This window comes from Aureococcus anophagefferens (genome assembly GCF_000186865.1).
Source record: "Aureococcus anophagefferens unplaced genomic scaffold AURANscaffold_6, whole genome shotgun sequence".
NCBI lineage: Eukaryota > Pelagophyceae > Pelagomonadales > Pelagomonadaceae > Aureococcus > Aureococcus anophagefferens.
In genome coordinates, this window is record NW_008705566.1 from 728,432 (window position 1) to 749,483 (window position 21,052).

At 73.2% G+C, this 21,052-nt stretch overlaps 7 protein-coding genes across 7 annotated transcripts; 5 read left to right on the top strand and 2 right to left on the bottom strand.

The window, feature by feature from the left end:
• Nucleotides 1–537: 537 nt before the first annotated feature.
• On the top strand, nt 538–1,578 carry AURANDRAFT_63007 (expressed protein; the record flags this gene model as incomplete). Its single annotated transcript, XM_009037243.1, has 1 exon — nt 538–1,578. One exon carries the CDS (start codon nt 538–540, stop codon nt 1,576–1,578), a length of 1,041 nt encoding a protein of 346 aa, XP_009035491.1.
• A 1,760-nt stretch (nt 1,579–3,338) lies between these two features.
• AURANDRAFT_63008 (hypothetical protein) lies at nt 3,339–4,094 on the bottom strand (the record flags this gene model as incomplete). The annotated part of the gene is made up of 1 exon (XM_009037650.1): nt 3,339–4,094. One exon carries the CDS (start codon nt 4,092–4,094, stop codon nt 3,339–3,341), a length of 756 nt encoding a protein of 251 aa, XP_009035898.1.
• Nucleotides 4,095–4,356: 262 nt separating this feature from the next.
• Nucleotides 4,357–5,991, top strand: AURANDRAFT_63009 (hypothetical protein; the record flags this gene model as incomplete). The annotated part of the gene is made up of 1 exon (XM_009037244.1): nt 4,357–5,991. One exon carries the CDS (start codon nt 4,357–4,359, stop codon nt 5,989–5,991), a length of 1,635 nt encoding a protein of 544 aa, XP_009035492.1.
• Nucleotides 5,992–7,719: 1,728 nt separating this feature from the next.
• AURANDRAFT_23900 (hypothetical protein) lies at nt 7,720–8,151 on the top strand (the record flags this gene model as incomplete). Its single annotated transcript, XM_009037245.1, has 1 exon — nt 7,720–8,151. One exon carries the CDS (start codon nt 7,720–7,722, stop codon nt 8,149–8,151), a length of 432 nt encoding a protein of 143 aa, XP_009035493.1.
• Nucleotides 8,152–9,956: 1,805 nt separating this feature from the next.
• Nucleotides 9,957–10,493, top strand: AURANDRAFT_58890 (hypothetical protein; the record flags this gene model as incomplete). The annotated part of the gene is made up of 1 exon (XM_009037246.1): nt 9,957–10,493. The coding sequence occupies one exon, from the start codon at nt 9,957–9,959 to the stop codon at nt 10,491–10,493; it is 537 nt and encodes a 178-aa protein (XP_009035494.1).
• A 2,072-nt stretch (nt 10,494–12,565) lies between these two features.
• AURANDRAFT_63011 (hypothetical protein) lies at nt 12,566–13,771 on the top strand (the record flags this gene model as incomplete). Its single annotated transcript, XM_009037247.1, has 1 exon — nt 12,566–13,771. One exon carries the CDS (start codon nt 12,566–12,568, stop codon nt 13,769–13,771), a length of 1,206 nt encoding a protein of 401 aa, XP_009035495.1.
• A 555-nt stretch (nt 13,772–14,326) lies between these two features.
• AURANDRAFT_71294 (hypothetical protein) lies at nt 14,327–21,044 on the bottom strand (the record flags this gene model as incomplete). The annotated part of the gene is made up of 3 exons (XM_009037649.1): nt 14,327–16,953; nt 17,162–17,225; nt 18,346–21,044. The coding sequence occupies 3 exons, from the start codon at nt 21,042–21,044 to the stop codon at nt 14,353–14,355; spliced, it is 5,364 nt and encodes a 1,787-aa protein (XP_009035897.1).
• Nucleotides 21,045–21,052: the final 8 nt, after the last annotated feature.

Genomic DNA, 21,052 nt, shown 5'->3' on the forward strand with positions numbered 1-21,052 from the left:
GCGTCGCTGCCCCGGCGTTGAGGTAGCTGTAGCCGCAGCAGAGGCAGCAGGTGCCGAGGTAGCAGCCCGCGTGGGCCTCGGCGGCGACGTAGCGGCTCGTCGCCGCGCCGCCGCGCGCCATGAGCTCCGCGGCCACGCCCGCGCCGCANGCGGGCGCGGCGACGACCGCGGCGTCGCCGCCCGCGGCGACGACGTCGGCCTCGACGGCGGGGACGACGCGCGCGCCGCCCCGGGCCCCGCAGAGCACGCCCTGGCAGCGCTCGGCGCGGTCCACGAGCGAGCCCTCGTCCGCGACGTTGAGCTGGGCGCAGGACTCGGCGACGACGTCGGCGGAGTTGCCCTTGAGGTTCAGCTCGCGCTTCAAGAGCTCGACGATCTCCCACAAGGGCACGGCGACCTCCGCCATCGCCGAGGTTTCAGCCCGTCGTCATGGGGCGCACATTTAGAATGCAGCCCAATCTTGCGCATGCCATGTGATTTGCCCGGCAAAGATCAAACACCAGTTTGCCTTGATGTTGATGCCTAGAGCATATGAGCATGGGGTTCAGCCTTCTCGAGATGTACACTGTGTGGCTCTGGCTGCTCGCGCCGATGTGCGCGGGCTTCGCGCCGCAGCAGCTCCGCGCGACGCACGCGCGGCTCCGCGCGCCGCACGTCCGCGCGACGCACGCGCGGCTCCCGGCGTCGCAAGTCCGCGCGACGCAGCCGCGACTCCGCGCGCCGCACGTCCGCGCGACGCACGCGCGGCTCCTGGCGCCGCGCCGCGCCGCCAAGGACGACGACGTGCTGTCGTCCGTGGGCAACGCGACGGCGGGCCTCGTCGAGGGCGCCGTGCGCTCCGTGACGGGCGACGGGTCCTACAAGTTCGGCGACATAACCAAGCGCGCCGTCGCCGGCTTGACGGGCAAGGACGGCACCTTCGGCGACCTCAACGACGACGGCGTCGTCGACGAGAAGGACGCGGCGCTCGCGCTGCAGATGGTCGGCGACCGGGCGAAGAGCGCCGTCACGAGCTTCACGGGGAAGGAGGACTACGAGTTCGGCGACGTGGGGCGCAAGATCCTCTCGGAGACGGAGCGCGCGGCGAACGAGCTGCGAGCCTCGTACTTCAACGACCTGCCGGCGGAGCTGTCGCGCGCCATGTTCTCGGGCCTCAACGCGAAGCAGCGCGAGGCGCTCATGGTCGCCGTCGCGTCGTACGGATCCGTCCTCGTGCTCACGTGGTCGCTCGTGTCGAACGCGATGACGGGGCTCAAGGTCGTCGCGTCCTGGGCGTACGCGACGCGGACCGCGGCGGCGGCGTCGCGCTGGTCCGAATTCATCCGGACGATCTACACGCTCCGGCTCTTCGAGGCGGCGCTCCTGCCGCTCAAGGCCCTCGCGGCCTACGCGCTCGTGCCGCGCTACCACGCGCTCGTCCTGCGGCTGGAGCCGCGCGTGCCGCTCCGCGAGAAGACGACGCTCCACCGGGCGCTCGCGCTCGCGCTCACCTACGTCCTCGGGACCGCGGCCGTGGGCGCCGCGACGGCGCTGGGCGTGCTGCTCGTGCCGCGGCCCGCGCCTAACTTCTGCCTCTAGAACGGCGCGCGCGTCGGCTCCGGCGACGGCCGGTGCAAGGACGCGCGCGCGTGTCCCACGGCCGTCGACGACGTGGCGATCTTCGCGAGGAGGAGCGACACGAGGCCGACGATGAGCAGGGCTTCCACGCCGCTCTGGAGGCGCTTGGGCGCCTGGGAGACGGCGCGGCGCCGGAAGTGTGAAGGCACGAACTGCTGCTCGCTCCGGTGGCCGAAGGCGTTCGAGACGTGCTCGTGCTCGAGGCGGAAGCAGGACCAGGCGCTGCGCCGCGCGAGCTCCGCGAGCGATAGGAGGGGCACGAAGAAGTCCGGCACGATGGCGTCGATGCGCCGCGACGTGTCCGAGGGCGGGAGGATCTGCGCGAGCCAGACGAAGCGGCCCACGGAGTCCGCCGCGGCCGCGCAGCGGTACCACCAGGCCGCCGGGTAGAGGCGCCGCGGCCGCGACAGGACCTCGCCGTCGGCGTAGGGCGCGAGCCCCCAGTCCACGAAGACGTCCCAGCACCACGAATAGAGCGACGACCCGACGAAGACGGCGAACCAGAACGGCTGGGCCGCGAAGACGGAGCCGCCGCCGCCGCCGCCGACGTTGAGCGCGGAGAAGAGGCTCACGAAGAGTGATAGCGCGTACTTGGTCGCGTTCGCGAGCTGGAGCCAGCGCCGCGGCGACGCGCCGCTGTCGTTGTACTTGCGCAGGCACTGGAGGAAGCGCCAGAGCACGGGCAGGAGGCAGACCGCGGGCGTGAGCACGCGCGTCGCGAACCGCGACCGCGCCCACGTCGGCGAAAAGACCGCGTCGTCCTCGCTCGCGGCCGCCGCGACGACGTCGCCGGAGAGGAAGAAGCATAACGTCCAGAGCACGTCGAGGAGCACCTTCACCATGCTCGTGAGCACGTCGGCCACGAAGGTGTCGACGAAGCGCACCTCGCGGAAGGGCGCCAGGACGACGCGGCCGAGCGCGGCCCAGAGCTGGCGCCGCCGCTTCCAGGGGAAGACCAGGCGCCACGCGCCGAAGATCGCGGCCGCCAACGGGACGCCCGCCGCGAGCCGCGGCGCCGAGCGCCGGCCCGGGACGCCGTACGCGTAGGTGGATTTGTAGTAGATCAGGAGCAGCGCGAGGAGCACGACGGTCTCGACGGACGCCTCCGCGTAGACGTCGAGGTGCGTCGCCGCGACCCGCGGGTCCGCGTCGAAGAGGAACTCGACGTTGACGCGGTAGCGCGCCCAGACGTGGAGCGACGCCCCCCAGAGCCAGTGCCAGGCGAGGAGGCAGCCGAGCCCGCGGAACACGGGCCAGGCCGGCGCCGCGGCGACGGACCGCCGCCAGCCGTCGACGTCCGCGCCGGACGCGACGACCTCGAAGCAGTCCCAGAGCAGCCAGGCGGCCAAGACGGCCGCGGCGCCGCAGCGGTAGCCGAGGCGCAGCGCGTCCGCGTCGTAGCCGCCGTGCGTCGTGTGGAGGACGACGTGGTCGTCGCGGAGCCCGCGCTCGGCGATGGCCTCGTCGCCGTCGTAGAACGCGGCCGCGTAGGACGCCTTGACGTCGTCCGCGAGCGCGCGGGCCTTGGCGGCGGACCAGCAGTCGCGGTGGCGCACGCCCTCGCAGAAGCGCTCGCGGATCTTCGGCTCGCGCTTCAGGAGCTTGTCGCGCTTCTTCGTGATTTTGACGAACGCGCTGTAGTTCCAGACCGTGTAATCGACCTGCGTTCGAGGCGGTCGCGCGTGGCCCGGCGGCGGCGGAAGCGCGGCGGCGCGTCCCGGTCACCTTTTCCCAAAACATCGCGGGACGCCGCCCGCGACGAGCTTCCGCGCGTCGAAGTCGAGCTGGGCCAGGGCCCGCTTCAGCGACTCGCGCGACGCGCGGTCCGTGGGCTCGGCGTCGGCCGTCGACGCGCGGCGCCGCGGCCCGCCCGGCTCGTCGGCCGCGACGGCCGCGTAGGACCCGCGGGAGCCGCGCCGCGGCGCGGCGACGTGCTCGCGGAGGTGGTGGGCCCAGCGCTCCTCGAGGAGCGCGAGCTCGCGCGTGTAGTGCCGCTGCACCTTGCGCAGCTCGGCGACGCACGCGACGTCGAAGCCGGCGGCCAGGACGTCGTAGGCGTCGCCCGGCGCGGGCGAGAAGAGCCAGCGCGTCCAGTGGCACGCGCCGCCGTCCTCCTCCTCGCCCGCCGCGAGCAGCAGCGCCAGCGACGGCGCGGAGCCCGCGAGGACGCCGAGCGAACCGAGCGCCGTCGCGCTCGCGGGCCGCGGGAGCCGAGGCGCGGCGTCGCAGTCGAGGACCGCGAAGAGCCGGCGCCGCGCCTCGCTTCCGAGGTGGGGCGCAAGGACCGGCGTCGGCTCGAGCAGGCCGAAACCGCCGTCGATGTCGAAATTGCTGGCGCCGCAGGGCGCGTTGGCATTCGGCCGCTCGGCGGCGCGCACGATGAGTCGCAGGAGCAGCTTGAGCCGGTCGTAGTCGACGTAATACGCCGCCCACTCCGACTGCTTCGCGTCCTCGAGGCGCTCCGCGAACTTGACCATCGCTCGTGGGCTGCTGCGGCGCGTCTATGTACGCTGCCGCGTGGGCTGCTGCGGCGCGTCTATGCACGCTGCGCATTTGGCAGCTCCATGCTGCTCATCGTGTCCAGAAACTCAAATTCGCTTCATCATTGGCCGTGGCCCCGCGAGTGGAGATTTTGGCGCGCGACTCGCCCGCCGCGACGACGACATGGGCATCTTCCATCTCGATTATTTGCTTGGGACCGACACGGCCATAGAATGCGTCGAAAAACTACTCCAAGTGATGTACGGCGACCGCGAGGATTTCGACACGCCGTCGATGAATTTCGGGCTGTTTATGCATAAGGCCACGTGTCCCGGGTCGGGCGTCCTGCCGGCGATGACGGCGCGCCATGCGGTTGAGTATTATGATAAGCTCTTCAAGTGGTGGACGCGGCTCCGCGCCGTCGACGTCGAAGCGAAGCTCTCGGAGCTCGTCGCCGTCGCGAACGCCTACGAGATGGGCCCCTACTTCGCGGAGAGCCATTATGGGGAGGATCATCTTGTTGGGAACACCTACGTCGTCCTCGCGATGATCTGCATGGCCGCGGGCGCGCGCGTGCCGCCCGAGCTCGCCCAGGCGTTCGCCAAGGCCGCCGAGAACGAGGCGCGGCGCGTCCGGGCCGCGGGCGCGCCCGTGGACTCCATCGCCGTCGCGTACCGCCGGACTTTCGCCGCGATGGTCCACGACCACGACTTCTCGGACAGCAAGACGCGCATGTTCATCCGCGAGGCCTTCGGCCCCCGGGAGCTCAACTTCTACGCGCACGTCGAAGCCGGAAACATCGTCATCGGCGACCGGCGCGACTACGCCAAGGGCGACAAGATTTCGCGCAGCGGCATGCGCATGGCCTGGACGCCGTCCAAGGACCAGCCCGTGCCGCGCATGGGCACGCAGGGCCTCGGGCGCGCGACGCTCTCGCCGTGGGTCAACACGCCGACGTGCCACGAGCTCGCGGCGCAGGAGCCTCCCGTGGTGGCGCCCTTCGCGCCGCCGGACGTCGACGACAACGCGTCGCCGCCGACGCTCGAGGGCGTGAGCGTCTACCAGTTCAAGCGCGCGCCGCCGTCGATCGAGGAGCTCAAGCGCGAGCACGCGGCCAACGCCGAGAGCTACGAGCCGACGGAGCCGTTGGGGCCTGACGGAAAGTCCGCGCAGCAGATCGTGGACGAAAAAGCCGACGACATCCGCGACTTCTACGAGGCGGCCTTCGCGGACGCGTCGAGCGGCGGCAAGAAGAAGACGCGCCGCGGCGGCAAGAAGAAGAAGAAGAAGAAGCAGCCCGAACCGGCGGCGTCCGAGGCCGCCGGGCGCCTCGACGCGGCTTCCATCGGCGTCGTCGTCGCCGCCGCCGCGAAGCGGATCGCGGTGCTCCATCGCGCCAAGGGCGACCACAACTTCGACGACGAGGACCTCGTCGGGCGGAGCTACGGCGAGAAGCTCCTACCGTTCATCACGACCCTCGTGGACCCGGCGGAGCCCATGCCCCCGCAGCTCATGGTATTGGCGGACTTGATCGAACAGGGCGAGACCGACGACGTCCTCACCGATCTCACCTTCGCCGAGCGGGCTCCCGAAACGCCCGGGAGCATGGAGAAAGTCATCAGCGTCCCCGCCTGGAGCAGCGACGACGAGGACACGTACGAGGACACGGACGAGGAGACCGTGACCGAAGACGAGGACACGGACGAGGAGACCGTGGCCGAAGACGACGTCGTCGACCCGTCGCTGCCGCCGGCGACGGAGGCCGCGCTGCGGTCCGAGAACGCGCGCCTGCGCGAGCGACTCGCGGCCGCGGAGGCGCGCGCGGCCGCGGCGGAGGCGAGCCTCGCGGCCAACGCCGCCGCGCCCGCGGCTCCCGTGTACAACTTCCTCTGAGGGGTGCACTAGGTAAGTTTACCCGGGATCGTCGAAGCTCGAGAGCGCCAGCACCAGGAAGACGAGCGTCGAGAAGAACGCCGCGTAGCCCGTCGCGATGATCGCGAAGAAGAAGGGCACGTTGCCCGACGTCCTGCCGCCGGCGATGCAGCGGCCGTAGAAGCCGCAGTGGTGGTCGAAGTCGACGACGCAGCGCTGGCACTGGGAGCAGTGGTGCGCCTTGCTCCGCGGCGGCCGCCAGACGCAGCAGCGGACGCAGTAGGAGCCGAGGACCGGGTCGACGACGTTGTTGCCGCAGCCGACGACCGCGTCGGCCGTCGGGTAGCGGCGGAGCGCGTCGGCGACGCGCCGCGGCACGGGCCGCGTCGTCGCCGGCGTGCGCTTGATCGTGCCCGGGTCGCCGCGGAGGATGCGCTCGAGGCAGAGCAGCGCGATCGAGACCTCGGCGTACGTGACCGCGAGGCACGCGGTTCTGCTCGCCGCCGAGAGCGACCCGGGGAGGATCGCGAGGTGCGTGATGATCAACACGACGCCGATGATCGCGAGGATCGTCTTGATGCCGATGCAGGATTCGGCGCGGAGCGCGGCGCGGCGCGGCCGCGGCAGCGGCGGCAGCGGCAGGTCCTCGTCGTCGTCGACGAACTCGACGTCGTCGGCCTGCAGCGGCGACGCGGCGACGATGGTCGCCGTCGCCGTGATTGCGGGGAGGAGCGACGGCTCCTTGACGACGGAGCCCTGCAGCGGCGCGGGTGGTACTGGTGCTCGCAGCGGCGCATCTGGCGGCGCTGCGTCTGCTGCGTCGGATGCGTCCATGGTGGTGGCGGAATAATCCGCCGGACAAGCAAGCGCGTAGCACTTGTTTGCGATCGATAAATTAAGAAGACGCTCGATGCTAGAGCCGCCGCTAGAGCTAGTGGATGGCGCGACTCCGGCGCCGCGCGGAGATCGAGGTAAATGCGCTGCATGTTGAACGGATGCTGCCCCCCGGGCTGGAGCAGCCCTCTTATGATGACAAGGCATAGGTCCCGACTCCGCGCGGATCCCAGCTAGGCAATGCCGCGCGTCGAGACGACGTTCATGACCGGCAACCTCCGCCCCGACTCGGCCGTCGACGGGCCCGAGCCGCGCGCGACCCCGGCGCCCGCGGCGGCGCGGCGGACGACGCCGGCGGCGCGGAGCCGGAGCACGCCCCCGACGAAGAAGTTCGAGTGCACGTTCCAGACGCCGCTGCGGCCGGACCAGGCGCTGCCCGCGGACGGCGCCGGGGCGGCGAGCCCGTCCATCGTCTGCACGGGGCCGGTCTCGCGCGCGTCGCCGGCGTCCGACGCGGACGTGAGCCCGGCCGTGCTGAAGCTGCGCCAGTTCGGCCGCAAGCGGCGGAGCCAGAGCGTGCCGCCGCCCAAGGCCGAGGAGGCCGCGCCGCCGGCGATCTGGTCGCGGTCCGACCTGCAAAAGGCCAAGGGCCTCGCGCCGCCGCGCGCGCCCGCGGCCGCGAGCCCGCCGCTCGGGTCGCGATGGCCGCGCACGCGACGGTTCCTCGGGTTCCGCGCGCTCGACCCGCTGAATGACTAGTAGCGGCTCTTGGTTTTTACCGCAGCGAGCACTGCTCGCTCGCCGCGCGCGGAGGGTCTCCTTCGGCAACTTGAAGCAAACTTTAGTAAGGCGCGGAGATCACAGCAAGCGCAGGATCATCACTCCAGCCGCCGCCGCCGCCCTCGTCGTCGCGCCATGGCCGTCGACGCGTCGCGCGACCCGGTCGCGAAGGAGGTGGACATCTATCGCGACACGCCCGTGCGCTTTCTGGGCTACGCCAACGAGATCGGCGAGTCCTTCAAGCCCATGGTGCCGCGCGCCTTCTACTTTGGGTCCTACGCCGTGGCCTGCACCTACGTCGCCGCGGACGCGAAGCACAAGTTCGACGCCGACGGCGACGTGCGCCACGGCGTCGACGCGCTCGTCTGGCAGGCGCTCGCGTCCGTCGCGGTGCCGGGCGTCGTCGTGAACCGCGTCGTAACGCTCGCGGGCCGGGCGACGGCGCGGCCCTTCGTGCCGACGCTCTGCGGCCTCGGCTGCATCCCCTTCATCATCAAGCCCATCGACGCCCTCGTCGACGCGGCCATGGACGCGACGATCCGGCCCTTCTTGCTCGACGACGGGTAACGCGGTTTTTTTTAGCAGCTCCGTCGATTTTAGTAGCTCCGTCGCGCGCGCTTCGGCGCCGGGGGGCGGACGAAGCGCTGCGCGGGGCGCCGCGCCGCCGGCGCGGCGACGGGGGCCGCGCGGAGGCACGTCCGCACGGCCATCCAGCTCGCGTCGTTCCGCGCCATCGCGTGCTCGCGCCACGACGCGCACTCCGCGGCGGGGCCGTCGCAGAGGAAGCAGAAGCATCGAGGGCAGTGGACCTCCGCCGCGGGCCGGTCGACGTCGCGGCCGCCGCCGGGGGGGAACGGGTGCACGACGCACGCGTGCCGCGGGTGCGGGAAATCCGAGAGCGGGTTCGAGCCCGTGTTGCCCACGATCTGCACCTCCTCGTCCTCCGCCGCCTCCGGGACGACGGCCTCCTCGTCGCTGTCGAGGGTGATGGCGTCCTCGAAGGTCTTGCCGCCGCCCCGGCCGATCGGCGCGGCGGGGGCCGCGTCCTCCGGGAGGAACGACCGGAAGCCGCGCAGGAGCTCGGGCGTGCCCGCGAGGAGCGCCTCGACGCGCTGGCGGATGCCCTCCCGGTCCGCCGTGCCTCGCTGGAAGGCGTTCAGATTCCTCACCATCTCCGTGTAGATGGTCGGGCGCGTCGCGAACTCGCGCTTGCACAAGTCTAAAAATCGATGCGCTTCCTGGTGGCGCTGGGTCGCCATCGTCGATGGACGACGCTTTTGAGCGCTCGCGGCCGAGGTCGCGTGCCTCGGCGCGGGCGACGCTTTTGAGCGCTCGCGGCCGAGGTCGCGTGCCGCGGCGCGTCTGCCGAAACCACTCCACCTCGACTAAATCGATCGACGCTCTCCGAGGAGTGCTTCACGCGTCGCCATGTTGCAGCGATGTTGCCGCCGAGCTCGGCGCGCGGCCAGCCGTCGACACACACCACACAAGTACGCCGCGGCCCTAGGCCATGTCCTGGCGCGGGTCGAGCCAGCTCGGCGCGTCGGCGCCGGCCGTCGGCCGCGGCGGCGCGCGCGGAGGGTCGGGCTCCGCGGCCCTCGCGGGCGGCGCGGGGCCCTTGAGCTTCTTCTCGACGCCGGCGTGGAGGCCCTGCTTGCGGTAGTCGCGGTAGGACTTGACGCAGAAGAGGCCGAAGACGAAGTAGACCGCGCCGAGCGCGCACACGACGATCGCCGCGGACGTCTGGAGCGCGGAGTTGTTGTCGGCCTCCGTGTCGAGCGTGAGGACGCCGACGAAGACGACGAAGAGGCCCTTGAGGCTCCAGAACTCGAGGAACCGGCAGTAGTCGAGGAGGAGCCGCGGCCGCTCGAGCTCCGCGAGGACGATCAAGAGTCCGAAGAGCGTCGCGTAGCCCCGGAGCGCGTAGGCCTGGTAGCTCTCCTGGAAGTCGACGATCTCGAAGACGTTGACGGCCATGACGAGCGCGCCGGCGAGCATGGTCGCGAAGGACAGGGCCTTGAGGCCGCAGAGGCACGAGTCCGTGACCTCCTCGTTGACCTTGGCGCAGCCGACGACGAGGCTCGGCGCCTCCTTCTCCGGCGCCGACGACGCGGGCTCGTCGCCCTCGCCGTCGCCGAGCAGCTTCGTCTCCTCCGTGCCGTCCATCGGGCTGCGCGCGGCGCGACGACGCGTGTGCGAGACGAGAGGCCGCGGGGCTGCCCTTGGCAGGCCAACGCTGCCGTCAAGACGCGCATGTTGACGCGGCTCTCGGACCGTCTGGGCGAGCCAAGCAAGCACTTCTGGTGCTGCCGAGCGCCTGCGGACACCCCGAGGAACGAGCCCCCGGGGCGCGCACGGTACGTCCCCCAGCTATGCGCCCGCCTCGAGGCTTCGGCAAGGGCGGCAAGGGCGGCGGCAAGGGCCGCGGCGCCGGGCGCGGCGGCGGCGGCCGCGGCTTCGGCAACCGGGCGCCCGAGGGCCCGCCGGAGCGCGTCGAGGCCGTCGGGTCCGTCATGCACTCCTGCGAGGGCGACATCGTCTGCAAGCTCACGCACACCATGGTGCCCTACTTCAACGCGTCGATCTTCGTCGACAAGGACACGCGCGTCGGCAAGGTCGACGAGATCTTCGGCCCCATCAACGAGGTCATGTTCACCGTCAAGCCCGAGGCCGGCGCGACGGCGGCGTCCTTCAAGGAGGGCGACACCTTCTGCATCGACCCCATGAAGCTCCTGCCGCTGAGCCGGTTCACGAGCCCCGGCGGCGGCGGCGGCGGCGGCGGCAAGGGCAAGGGCAAGGGCGGCAAGGGCAAGGGCGGCCGCGGCAAGGGCGGGTCCAAGGGCGGCAAGGGCAAGGGCAAGGGCTTCGGCCGCGGCGGCGGCAAGGGCCGCGGCCGGGGACGGGGCTAGGCGCGACCGACGCGGACGTAAGAAGATGGACATGATGTGCAGCGCGGGGATCGGGCAGGAGGTCGCCGGTCCACGAAAGCCGACGACCCCCACGGGCGACGGGCGTCTTGCGTAACATATCCCGCCGGCGGGATGTGTTATGCGGCCATAAAACCTACCAGGGCCGCGTGCTCCCCGGCGTGCTCCGCGGGGGCCGGAAGGGCAGCGGCGGCTGGGGCATGGCCGGCGGCGGCGGCGCCGGCGGCTCGTCGGCGTGGTACTGGGGGAAGCGCGACGCGCGGCCGTGCGCGGCCTGGTAGCTGTCCCACGCCTTTTCGCCCGCCTCCTCTTTGGGGTCGCCCCAGTGCGCGCCCGTCGGCCGGGGGCCCGCGGGCTTCGGCGGCGGCGGCGGCCGCGCCGGGTCGGGCCCGAAGGCGCGGTCGTGGACCTTGAGGAGCGCGTCGACGTCGTCGACGGCGCCGGCCTCGCCCGCGGCGTCCAAACCCGCGCGGATGTGCGCGAGGACTTTGTGGCCCCGGGCCTCGCGCAGGACCCGCGCGTAGGCCGGCGCGTCGCCGACCAAGACGCGCAGCGCGGCGACGCACGCGGCGAGCTCGCCGGCGTCGACGCGGCCGCGCGCGCCCGCGGCGACGAGGCCGACGACCGCGCCGGTCTTGACCGCGCGGTCGCGGTTGACCGCGTGGTCGAGGCAGCCGTTGCGCAGCGCGAGCGCCGCGGCCCCGAGCGTCCCGCCGCTCGGCGCCCAGTCCGGGGGCGCGTGGTGCGCGCCGAGGACGTTGCCCGCGCCGTCGACGGCGACGCCCGCGGCGTCGCGCGCGACGGCCGCGAGGACGCGGACGCCGTCGCAGGCGACGAGCGCGTCCCGCGCCGCGGGCTCGAGGCACAGGTTCGCGAGGCAGCCGCAGGCCGCGGCGTCGACGGCCGCCGGGTCCGGGCCCCGCGCGGGCCGCGACCGGAGGAGCCGGCCGACGGCGACCCTGACGCAGCCCGCGCTCGCGAGCCGCGGCCGCGTTGCCGCGTCCATGGCGCAGCGCGCGAGGGCCTCGAGCGCGTCGGCGACGACGGCGCCGTCGCCGCAGTCGGAGATCGTCGCCAGGAGGGACGGGGCCTCGGCCGCGACGGCGTCGCGCGAGGGCCCGGCGTCGCGCGCGAGGCACCGGAGCGCCGCGGCCGCCGCGCGGCCGGCGCCGAGGCCGAGGTCCGTGGCGCCCGCGCTCCGCGCGTCGCCGAGGGACGCGGCCCGCGCCGCGCACCGCGCCGCGCCCGCGTCGACGAGCGCGGCGACGGCCGCCGCGCCGCCGCGCTCCGCGAGCGCGCCGACGAGCGCCGCGGCGTCGCGGCGCGCGGCCAGCGGCGCGCGGTCCATGCCCGCGAGCGCCACGACGAGCCGCGGCAGCTCCCCCGCGGCCGCCGCCGCCGCCGCGGCGCCGCCGCCGCCGCCGTCGACGGCCGCGCGGAGGCAGCCCACGGACCGCGCGCAGAGCGCCCGCCGGTCCGCGTCGCGGTCCTCGGACGACCGCAGGGCCTCGACGCCCAGCGCCAGGGCGCCGAGGGCGCGCGCGTCGCCGGCGACGTCGGCCGCGAGCTCCTCGAAGCGCGCGCACCAGCCCCCGAGGCACGCCGCGGCCTCGGCCTTGACCGCGGCGCCCGACCCCGCGTCGACGAGCAGGGACCGCACGGACGCGTAGAGCCGCCGCGCGAGCGCGCCGCCCTCGCCGCCGCCCCGGGCGCCGTTGCCGAGCTCGCCGGCCTGGCGCGCGAAGTTGACCATGAGCAGCGTCGCCGGGTCGGTGCGCGGGCCGCGGTCCAGGCCCTGCCACGCCGCCGCCTGGCTCATGTGGTAGCTCTCGTAGTTCGCGTTCGGCGGGTCCGTGAACTGGCCATAGCGCGCCCGCTGGTGCGACGGCGTGAGCATGGTCGGCAAGTTGTTTAGCTGCCCATAAGCGCCCAGATTAAGCGCCCAACCGCTGAGTGCCGTGCAATTACACTTCAAATACACTTCACTTAACGGCTGTAAACCACACTCAGCTCCACGCGATGCTGCGAGGCTGCCCCGCGCGCTCGTGAGGCCCATGTCGAGCCTCGACGATCGCGCGCGGTACCTCGAGGCGTGGCAGGACGTGCTGCTCGCCAAGGAGCGGGCCGTGCAGGCCCGCGAGATCGCCGTCCAGGCGCGCGAGCAGACCGTGAGCTCGCGCGAGGCCGCCGTGCAGCTGCGCGAGTCGGCCGCGAGCTCGCCGCCGCCGGGCGGGTCGCCGGCGCGCCTGCGCCCCCCGTCGCCCGGCGGCGGCGCGACGCCCGGCCGCGAGACGCCGCCGACGCCGGGGACGCCCGGGAGCCGCGGGAGCCAGCCCGACCGCGTCGATCGGCACCCGTCGCGCGAGGAGTTCGACCACTACGACCCGCGGGGCGAGGTCGAGCTCTACGCCGCGGCGCCGGGCCTCGTCATCTCGCCGCCGGCGGCCGCCGCGCCGTCGGGCGCCGCCGCGCGGCTCCGGGGCCTCGGCGCGCCGCCGCCGCCGCCGCGCGCGGCGACGCCGCCGCCGGTCCTCGAGGCGCTGCCGGAGGACGACGTCGAGATCGAGGAGGGCGAGGGCGCGCCGACGTCGGCCGTGCCGACGTCGCCGCAGACCATCATCGCGCCGCCGCCGCGGCCCAAGGTCCGCGGCCTCGCGAGGAAGAAGGCCGCGCCCAAGGCCGCGGCCGTGCCGCCGGCCGCCGCGCCCGCCGCGCCGGCGCCGCGGCGCGACCCGCTCGGCGTGCCGACGGGCCAGGCGAGCCCGCTGACGTCGAAGATCCCGCGGCGGGCCAGGCCCCGCGCGGTGCCGACGCTCCGGCCGCCGCCGCGGCCCGCGCGGCCGCCGGCCGCGGCCGCGGCGCGGCCCGAGCGGCGCGACTCCGTCGAGGAGGACCTGGACTTCGACAAGTTCGCGAGCTCCGACGAGGACGACGACGGTGGCCAGATCCTCCTGCCGCGGCCGTCGTCCGACGAGCCCCTCGACCTCCGCGACTTCGCCCGCTTCGCGTCCGACGACTCCGACTTCGAGGACGAGAAGCACTCGCCGCCGGCGCCCAAGGTCTTCCGGTCCCTCGTCGGCCACCTCGAGAACGGCACGCCGCTCACGCCGGAGCGGCCCGCGAGTCGGCCCGCGCCCGGCAAGTTCGACTCGCCCGCGCTCACCGAGGACGACGAGGAGGCCGCGGGCACCTTCAACGTGCGCCTCGGGCGCCGCGGCGGCCGCGCGCCGACGGTGGACCTCCGGCACGTCACGCCCTAGGCCGCGCCGCTTTCGTAAACCTGTTTGTGTTCACCTTGTGTTCATGTTGAACAATCGTTGCTGTTTCAAACACGATGGACGGCAGCTCCGGCAGCTCCAGCGACGGTGAGAGCTACGTGCAAGGGTCGTGCAGCAGCGACGAGGAGGAGCCGGACATCGACAGGGCCGCGCTGCGGAGAGAGGCGGCGGAATTGGAGTTCAAGGCGTCGGACACCGAGCTCCTCGATGTCGTGAAGTATTATATGCGTAACATCTGCCCATACATCGACGCGTTCATAGAGGAGCACGGTGGAGAATTCCGAGACCTTCGTCGCGAGCAAACTCACGAGGCGATGACGCTCCACTCGAAGTTCCTCGGCGTCGTCGAAGGGAGGCTCGACGAGTTTGTGCGCGAGCGCGCGACGTCGCACGAGGATTTCATGGTTTTGCTGAGAAGGCACGCCGACGATCCCATGGCCAGGACGCTTCGCGATCTCATCGCCGCCATCGACTCGTATCCCGCCTTTGTCGACTTCGTCTGCACGGAGCGCAAGCGGCGCGCGCTCGCGGGACATGCATAAAAAAGCTCGAAAAACGTTTTTTTACGCGTCGCTCGCGTCGGGCGTCCAGGGGCTCAGGGGCGCGGACTCGGGCCGCGACGAGCGGAGGCTCTCCGTGAGCGCCGTCTTCGCGGGCTTCTTGCGCCGGTTCTCCGAGGCCGTCGCGATGGCGCGGTGCCGCGCCTCGTGCGCCTGCTCGTGCTCGGCCGCGGGGCTCTTCCAGGACATGCGGTGCTTGTGGAGCGCGACGCCCGGCGGGACGAGGGGCGGCTGGTGGTTCGCGCCGGGGAACGCGGGGATCGCGTGGGGCCCCTCGTCGCCGCCGGACGCGTCGCCGTCGCGGGGGATCGGCGCGAGCTTCTGCGAGTTGTGGAAGCTCTGGTGGCGCGACGGCGTCTGCTTGCGGTAGGTCGCCTTGGGCGAGGCCTGGTCGGGCGTGCCCGCGGAGAGGCGGCGCCGGTTGTGCTGCTTCGGCGACGCGCCGCCCGCGTCCTTGAGCTTGTTGAGGTCCTCGTTCTCCAGGATGTGCTTCCGGAGCTGGATGATGAGCACCTCGAGCTTCTGGGCCGTCTCCGCGCTGCGCTGGGCCATGCCCTCGCTGTGGATGATGCGCTCGGCGAGGGAGCCGATGGTGAGCGACAGCGCGGTCACGGACGACGCGACGTTGTCGACGTGGAACGTCGTGGCCTTGTCCTCGACGACGTCCATGTCCGCCTTCTTCATGAGGGCCTCCGTCGTCGCTTTCGTGCGCTCGAGGTCGCTGAGCTTGAAGCCCGTCTCCTCCGTGACGCGCTGCAGGTCCTCCGCGATGACGTCGACCTTGTCGAGCGTCGGCGCGAGGAACTCGCGGACCGCGCCGATGTTGTCGATGTTGAGCTGCTGGAACATGCGCCGGAGGCTCTCGATCTGCTGGGACACGGACGTGATGCGCTCCTGCTCGTTCTCGAGGCGCGCGTTCAGGTGCTCCGCGCCCTCGTTCAGATCCGCGAACGCCTTCTCGTTGCGGCTCTCGTCGTTCGCGACGCGGTACTCGAGCCGCTTCTCGCTCGACTCGATGCGGTTGCGGTTGTTCGTGATGCCCGTCTCGTAGACCCGGAGCTGCGACTTCTCGGCCTTGCCCGCCTCGATGCCCGACACGCGGCGGAGGATCGCGAGCACCGCGTCGGCGACGATCGTCTCCGGGAAGGACTCGACGACGACGGGCTCGTCGTCGGCGTCGTCGCCGTCGTCGTCGAAGAGCCCCGTGGAGTGCCAGATGGACGTCGGGCACGTGTTCGTCTTGATGAGCACCCGGGGCTCGTCCGGGTCCGCGTCGCCGTCCGCGGCCGCCGGCGCGGGCGCGCCCGCGGCGCCGCCGCCGTCGAGGCCGCCCTCGAGCACGTGCCCGAGCACGTTGGCGACGTCGCGGGCGAGGCCCGTCTTCTCCGGCGCCGTCGGCTTCGGCGGCTCCGGCGGCGGCGCCTCGACGGACTTGGCCTTCGGCGGGCCGTAGAAGTCGTCCGCGGCGCGCGGGATCGCGGGGATGGACGACGCGCGCCGCAGGCCGCCGGGCGTCGCGATGACGGACTTGCGCCGCACCTCCTCCTCCCGCGAGCTGCCCTCGGACGCCGCGTCGAGCTGGAGGCCGTGCTGCACCGCGAGGCTCTCGCCGCCGCACGAGCCCACGCGGCTCAGGCGGTGGAGCAGCGACGCCTTCGAGGCCGTTTCGAAGTCGGGAAAGTCGTGGTCGCCGGACACGAAGGAGCTCCGCAGCTCCCGGGCGCCCTCGCGGTCGCCCTCGGCGGCCCGGCGCGCGGCCTCGTCGATCATGACCGCGGCCGCGATGCGGTTCGACAGCTTCGCGAGCGCGCGGTGCACGGGCGCCGCGCGCCGGTCCGCGGCGTCGATGCGCCGCGAGTCGCGCTTGATGCGCGCGACGACCTCCGTGAGCCACTCGTCGAGCTGCGACGCGAACGTCTCGATGTCCTCGCAGCGGCGGTCGAAGAGCGTCTCCGCGCGCGCCGCGCGCCGCTCCGCGCGCTCCGCCCGCTTCTCCAGCGCGACCAGACGCTCGTTGATCGACGCGAGCACGCTAATCTGCTCCTCGACGACGCCGACGCGCGTCTCGCCGACGGCCTGCGCGGCCTCGGCCGCGTCGAGCCTCAGCCGCGCGTCGACGAGCTCGGCCTTCGGGCCCGCGACGCCCTCGGCGACGATGGCCGCCTGGCCGTCCTGGATCTCCTCGACGACGCTGTCGCGCATGTGGGCGATCTCGTCGCCCCAGCCCTTGACGTGCTCGCTCATGCGGCCCTCGAACGCGCGCTCGAGCGTCCACACCGTCTTCATGTCGCGCGCGAGGCGCTCGCAGGACCGCTCGCACTTGCCGACGCGGCCCTCGACCTCGCTCGAAACCGTCATCTCGTCGTCCCGCAAACACTCTAAATTCTGCGTCGCCCCGTAGGACCGGTTCGCCACGGACCCGACGTCCTCGAGGGCCGACACCACGCTACCGTCGTCGGCCTCGCTCTCCCACTCCACGGCGACGAGGCCCGACGCGCGCTCCTCCGGCGTCATCGGCCGCAGGTCGAAGTGCATCCCCATGGCGGCGGACGCGGCGCAAAGCGGCGCGACAACAGAGAGACGCTCCGCGGGGCAGCGCTGATCCTGTCGGGCGTTTCTTTACCTAACGTTGAAGATATATTGGCCAAAATTGAACTTGGCGCCCAAAAAGCATGGGCGTGAAAATGGTCCTCGCAGCGCTCACCTGCGCCCGGACCGCCCGCGCCCTGGCGACGACGACCGACGCGCTGCTCGCGGGGCTCGCGCAGCGCAAGGCCGCGTTCCTCGGCCCGGGCGACGACGCGGCGCGCACCGTCGCCGTGGGCAACCGCGCCGGCGACCTCGACTCCATCGCGTCGGCGCTCGCCGTCGCGCACCTGACGTCCGGCGTCGCCCTGGCGCAGTTCGCGAGGCGGGATCTCGCGTTGCGCCGCGACGCGTCGGCGGCGCTCGACTTCGTCTCCGCGGGCGACGCGCTCGTCTTCGCCGACGACGTGTCGCCGGCCGTCGCCGCGCGGCGGCGGGACGTGGCCATCTGGCTCACGGACCACAACCGCGCCGACCACGGCTTCCCGCTGACCGGCGCCGTCGCGGGTATCGTCGACCACCACGCCGACGAGGGCGCGCACGCGGCCGCGGAGCGCGACGTCGACGGCGCCGCGGGCAGCTGCTCGTCGCTCGTCGCCGAGCGCCTCGTCGCGGCCGGCGCGGGCCGCAGCGACCTCGGCGCGCTGCTCCTCTTCGCCATCGCCCTGGACTGCCGGGGCTTCGACGAGAAGTTCAAAGGCACGAAGTACTCGGATCGCGACGTCGCGGCGGCGCACGCTCTTTTAGACGCGCTCTCCGGCGACGCCTTCGGCGAGCGGAGCGTCGACGGCCTGCGCGTGCGGGCCCTGCCGGAGGCGTGCCGCCTGGGCGGCGCGGCGACGATGAAGCACCTGAGCGACGCGCTGTCGGCCGCGCGCTTCGACGTCGCCGGCCTCGACGCGCGCCAGCTCCTCGCGCTCGACTACAAGCGCGCCTCAGTGAACGGGTTGCGGGTCGGCGCGGCGAACATCTTCCTGACGTTCGCCGAGTTTTCGGCCCGGGCGGGCGGCGAGGCCGCCCTGTCCGACGCGCTCCGGGCCTTCGCGCGCGACGAGCGCGTCGACGTCTTGTTCGCGATGACCAAGCACGACGACGCCGCGGGCGGCCGGTCGCTCGTCTACCACGCCACCAAAGGCGCGGCGACCCTCGAGGCGGACCTCGCGGCGCTCCCCGCGGGCCTGCCGCCGGACCTGCTGGAGTCGAAGATGTTCGTCGAGCAGGGCGTATCCGCGGCCGGCCTCGGCGCGACGACGTTCGGCGACGTCGGCGACGGCGCGCGGGCCTGCTCTTTGAACGAGCAGACGAGCCGGAAGACGGTCCTCCCGGCGATCCTCCACCTCCTCGGGAAGCCGCCGTAATTACGCTTAGAGCCGGCCGTGGCTCGGCGCGTGGCGGAGCCCGCCGCTGGACTTGCCCTTCTGGAGCTTGTTGTGGTTCGCCCAGGGCGACGGCGCGCTCTTGGGCCGGTGCTCGAGGACGCCCGACGCGAGGGACGGCTTGTGGCGCCGGCCGCCGGGCCCCGCGCTCAGGAGCCGCTCGGCCTTGGCGCTCTCGTCGTGCTCCGCGCCGGGGCCCTGCGGGTTGATCCAGGACTTGCGGTGCTCGTTGAGCACCTCGCGCTCGCGCACGGTCATGGCGTTGGACTTGCGCCCCCCGGGGAAGGAGGGGAAGGAGTGGACGCTGTCGTCGGCGCCGCGCGAGCCGAACTGCGGCGACCCCGGCGGCGACGACCGCGTCGAGTCGTCGCCGCGGGCCGGGCCCGCCTTGTCGATGGGCGTGAGGTTGCGCGGCTTGTGGCCCCGGTGGGGCTTCGGCGGCCAGGGCTCGTTCTCGTCGACGGGCTCGTTCTCGTCGACCTCGATTCTACCCGTGGGCAGCGCCGCCATGCGCTTGCGGAGCTCGATGATCAGCGCCTCGAGCTTCTCCACGGTCGCGTTGCCGCGCTTGGCCATCTTCTCCGCCGTGACGACGCGGTCGCTCAGGGAGCCGATGGTCAGGGACATGGTCGTCACGGACGCGGCGACGGTGTCGACCTGGACGCGCGACGCCTTCGTGTCCATGTCGACGATGTCCGCCTTCTCGTTCATGGCCGCGTTCGTCGCCTTCTGGAACTCCATCTTCATGAACTGCTCGTTCGTCTTGCGCCGCAAATCCGTGAGGCCCGTCGACGTGTTCTGGACCTCCTCGAGCGTCGGCGCGAGATAGTCGCGGACCGCGTGGAGCGCGTCGTTGTTGATGCGGCCGACCTCGGACTTGAGCGTCTCGTGCTGGAGGCTCATGTCGCGGATGCGCTCGCCCTGGCTCTCGGCGACGGCGCTCCCGTGGTCGCCCGCCTCGCGGAGCTCGACGACGTCCGCGAGCGTCTTCTTCTCGTGCGACGCCAGCCGCGTCTCGAGCTTGCGCTCCGCGGCCTCCGTGCGCGAGCGGTTGTTGGAGATGCCCATCTCCAGCACGCGGAGCTGGCTCGACTCGGCCTTGCCCCGCTCGAGCGCCGCGACGCGGCGGAGGATCGCCAAAATGCTGTCGGCGATGATCGTCTCGGGGAACTGCTCGACCTCGACGTCGACGTCGTCGTCGTCCTCGACCTCCTCGAGGATCGACGCCGCGCGGACCAGCGCCGGCGGGGGCGCCGGCGCGGCGGCCGCCGCGGGCCCGGGCACCGCGGCCTCGGGCACGGCGCCCGCGGCGCGCGCGCCCCCGGCGAGCGCCGCGGCCTCGGCCACGGACGGCGCCGCGACGACCTTGTCCTCGGGGGGCGTCGCCGACGCCGGCGCCTCGGCAACGGCGGGGTCGTCGCGGCGCGGCGCGGCGGCCGGCGCCGGCGACGCGCCCGCGCGGCGCTCGCGGACGACGCCGAGGCCCGGCGGCGGGCCCCGGCTCCGCCGCAGCGTCGACCGGCGGCCGCCGCGCATGGACTCGCGGCGCAGGGACGTGCGCCGGGGCGCGTCCGCGCGGCGCTTCGACTCCTCCGACGCCGCGTCGAGGCGCAGGCCGTAGGTCATGGCGAGCGTCTCGCCGCCGCCGGAGCCGACGCGGCTCAGGCGGTGGAGCAGGCTCTCGCGGCGGCTCGACCCGCCGCGCGCGGTCGGCGCGGTCGGCGCCGCGTCGGGCTCGCCGCTCTCCTCGTCGACGATGGTCGTCTCCGCCGTCGCGAAGGACGAGCTCAGCTCCTTGGCGCCGTCGGCGTCGCCGCGCGCGGCCCGGTTCGCCGCGTCGTCGATCATCACCGCGGCGGCGATGCGGTTCGACAGCTTCGCCAGGGCGCTGTGGACGGGCTGGGCCCGCGCGTCGGCGGCGTCGATGCGCCGGCTGTCGTGGTTCGCCTTCTTCGCGAGCTCGCGGAGCCACGCGTCCATCGTCCGCCGCTGGCGCTCGAGCTGGCCGAACTGGCGGTCGCAGAGCGCCTCGGCGCGGTCCGCGCGGTCCTCGGCGCGGGACGCGCGGCGCTCGAGGGCGCACACGCGCGACCGGAGCGCCTCGAGGCCGCCGACGCGCCGCTCGAGCTCCGCGGCGCGGCGCGCCTCGTCCGCGACGCCGCCCTCGACGCCCGCGAGGCGCCGCGTCGCGTCGTCGAGCTTGCCCTGCGTCTGCTCGAGGGCGCCCTCGACGGCGGCGGCCTGGCCCGCGCGGATCTCGTCGACGACGCCGTCGCGCATGTTCGCGATGTCCTCGGACCAGCCCCGGCACTCGTCGGCCATGCGCGCCTCGAAGGCCCGCTCGAGCGACCACACGGTCTTCACGTCGCGCCGCAGGCGCACGCAGCCCCGCTCCAGCGCGTCGACGCGCAGGGGCACGTCGCCGTCGGCCAAGTCGTCCTCGCCGTCGAAGGCGCCGCCCGCGACGCGTTTCGCGAACGCTTTCTCGAGCTCGACGGGCGCGCCGCGCGACACGCTCGTCGGCGTCGCGTGCGAGTCCTCGTCGTCCTCGAGGGCCGAGATGTAGCTGTCGAGGCGGCCGCCGCTGAGCAGCGCCGGCGCCGGGGCCGCCGCGGCCTCGATGGGCGTCAGAGCGCCGTCGGCCGGCGTCATCGCGGGCTCGGCGGGCGTCGCCGGCGGCGACGGCGCCTCGAGCGCCACGGCCTGCTCGAGCGCCTGCTTGAGCATCTCCATGGTCTCAC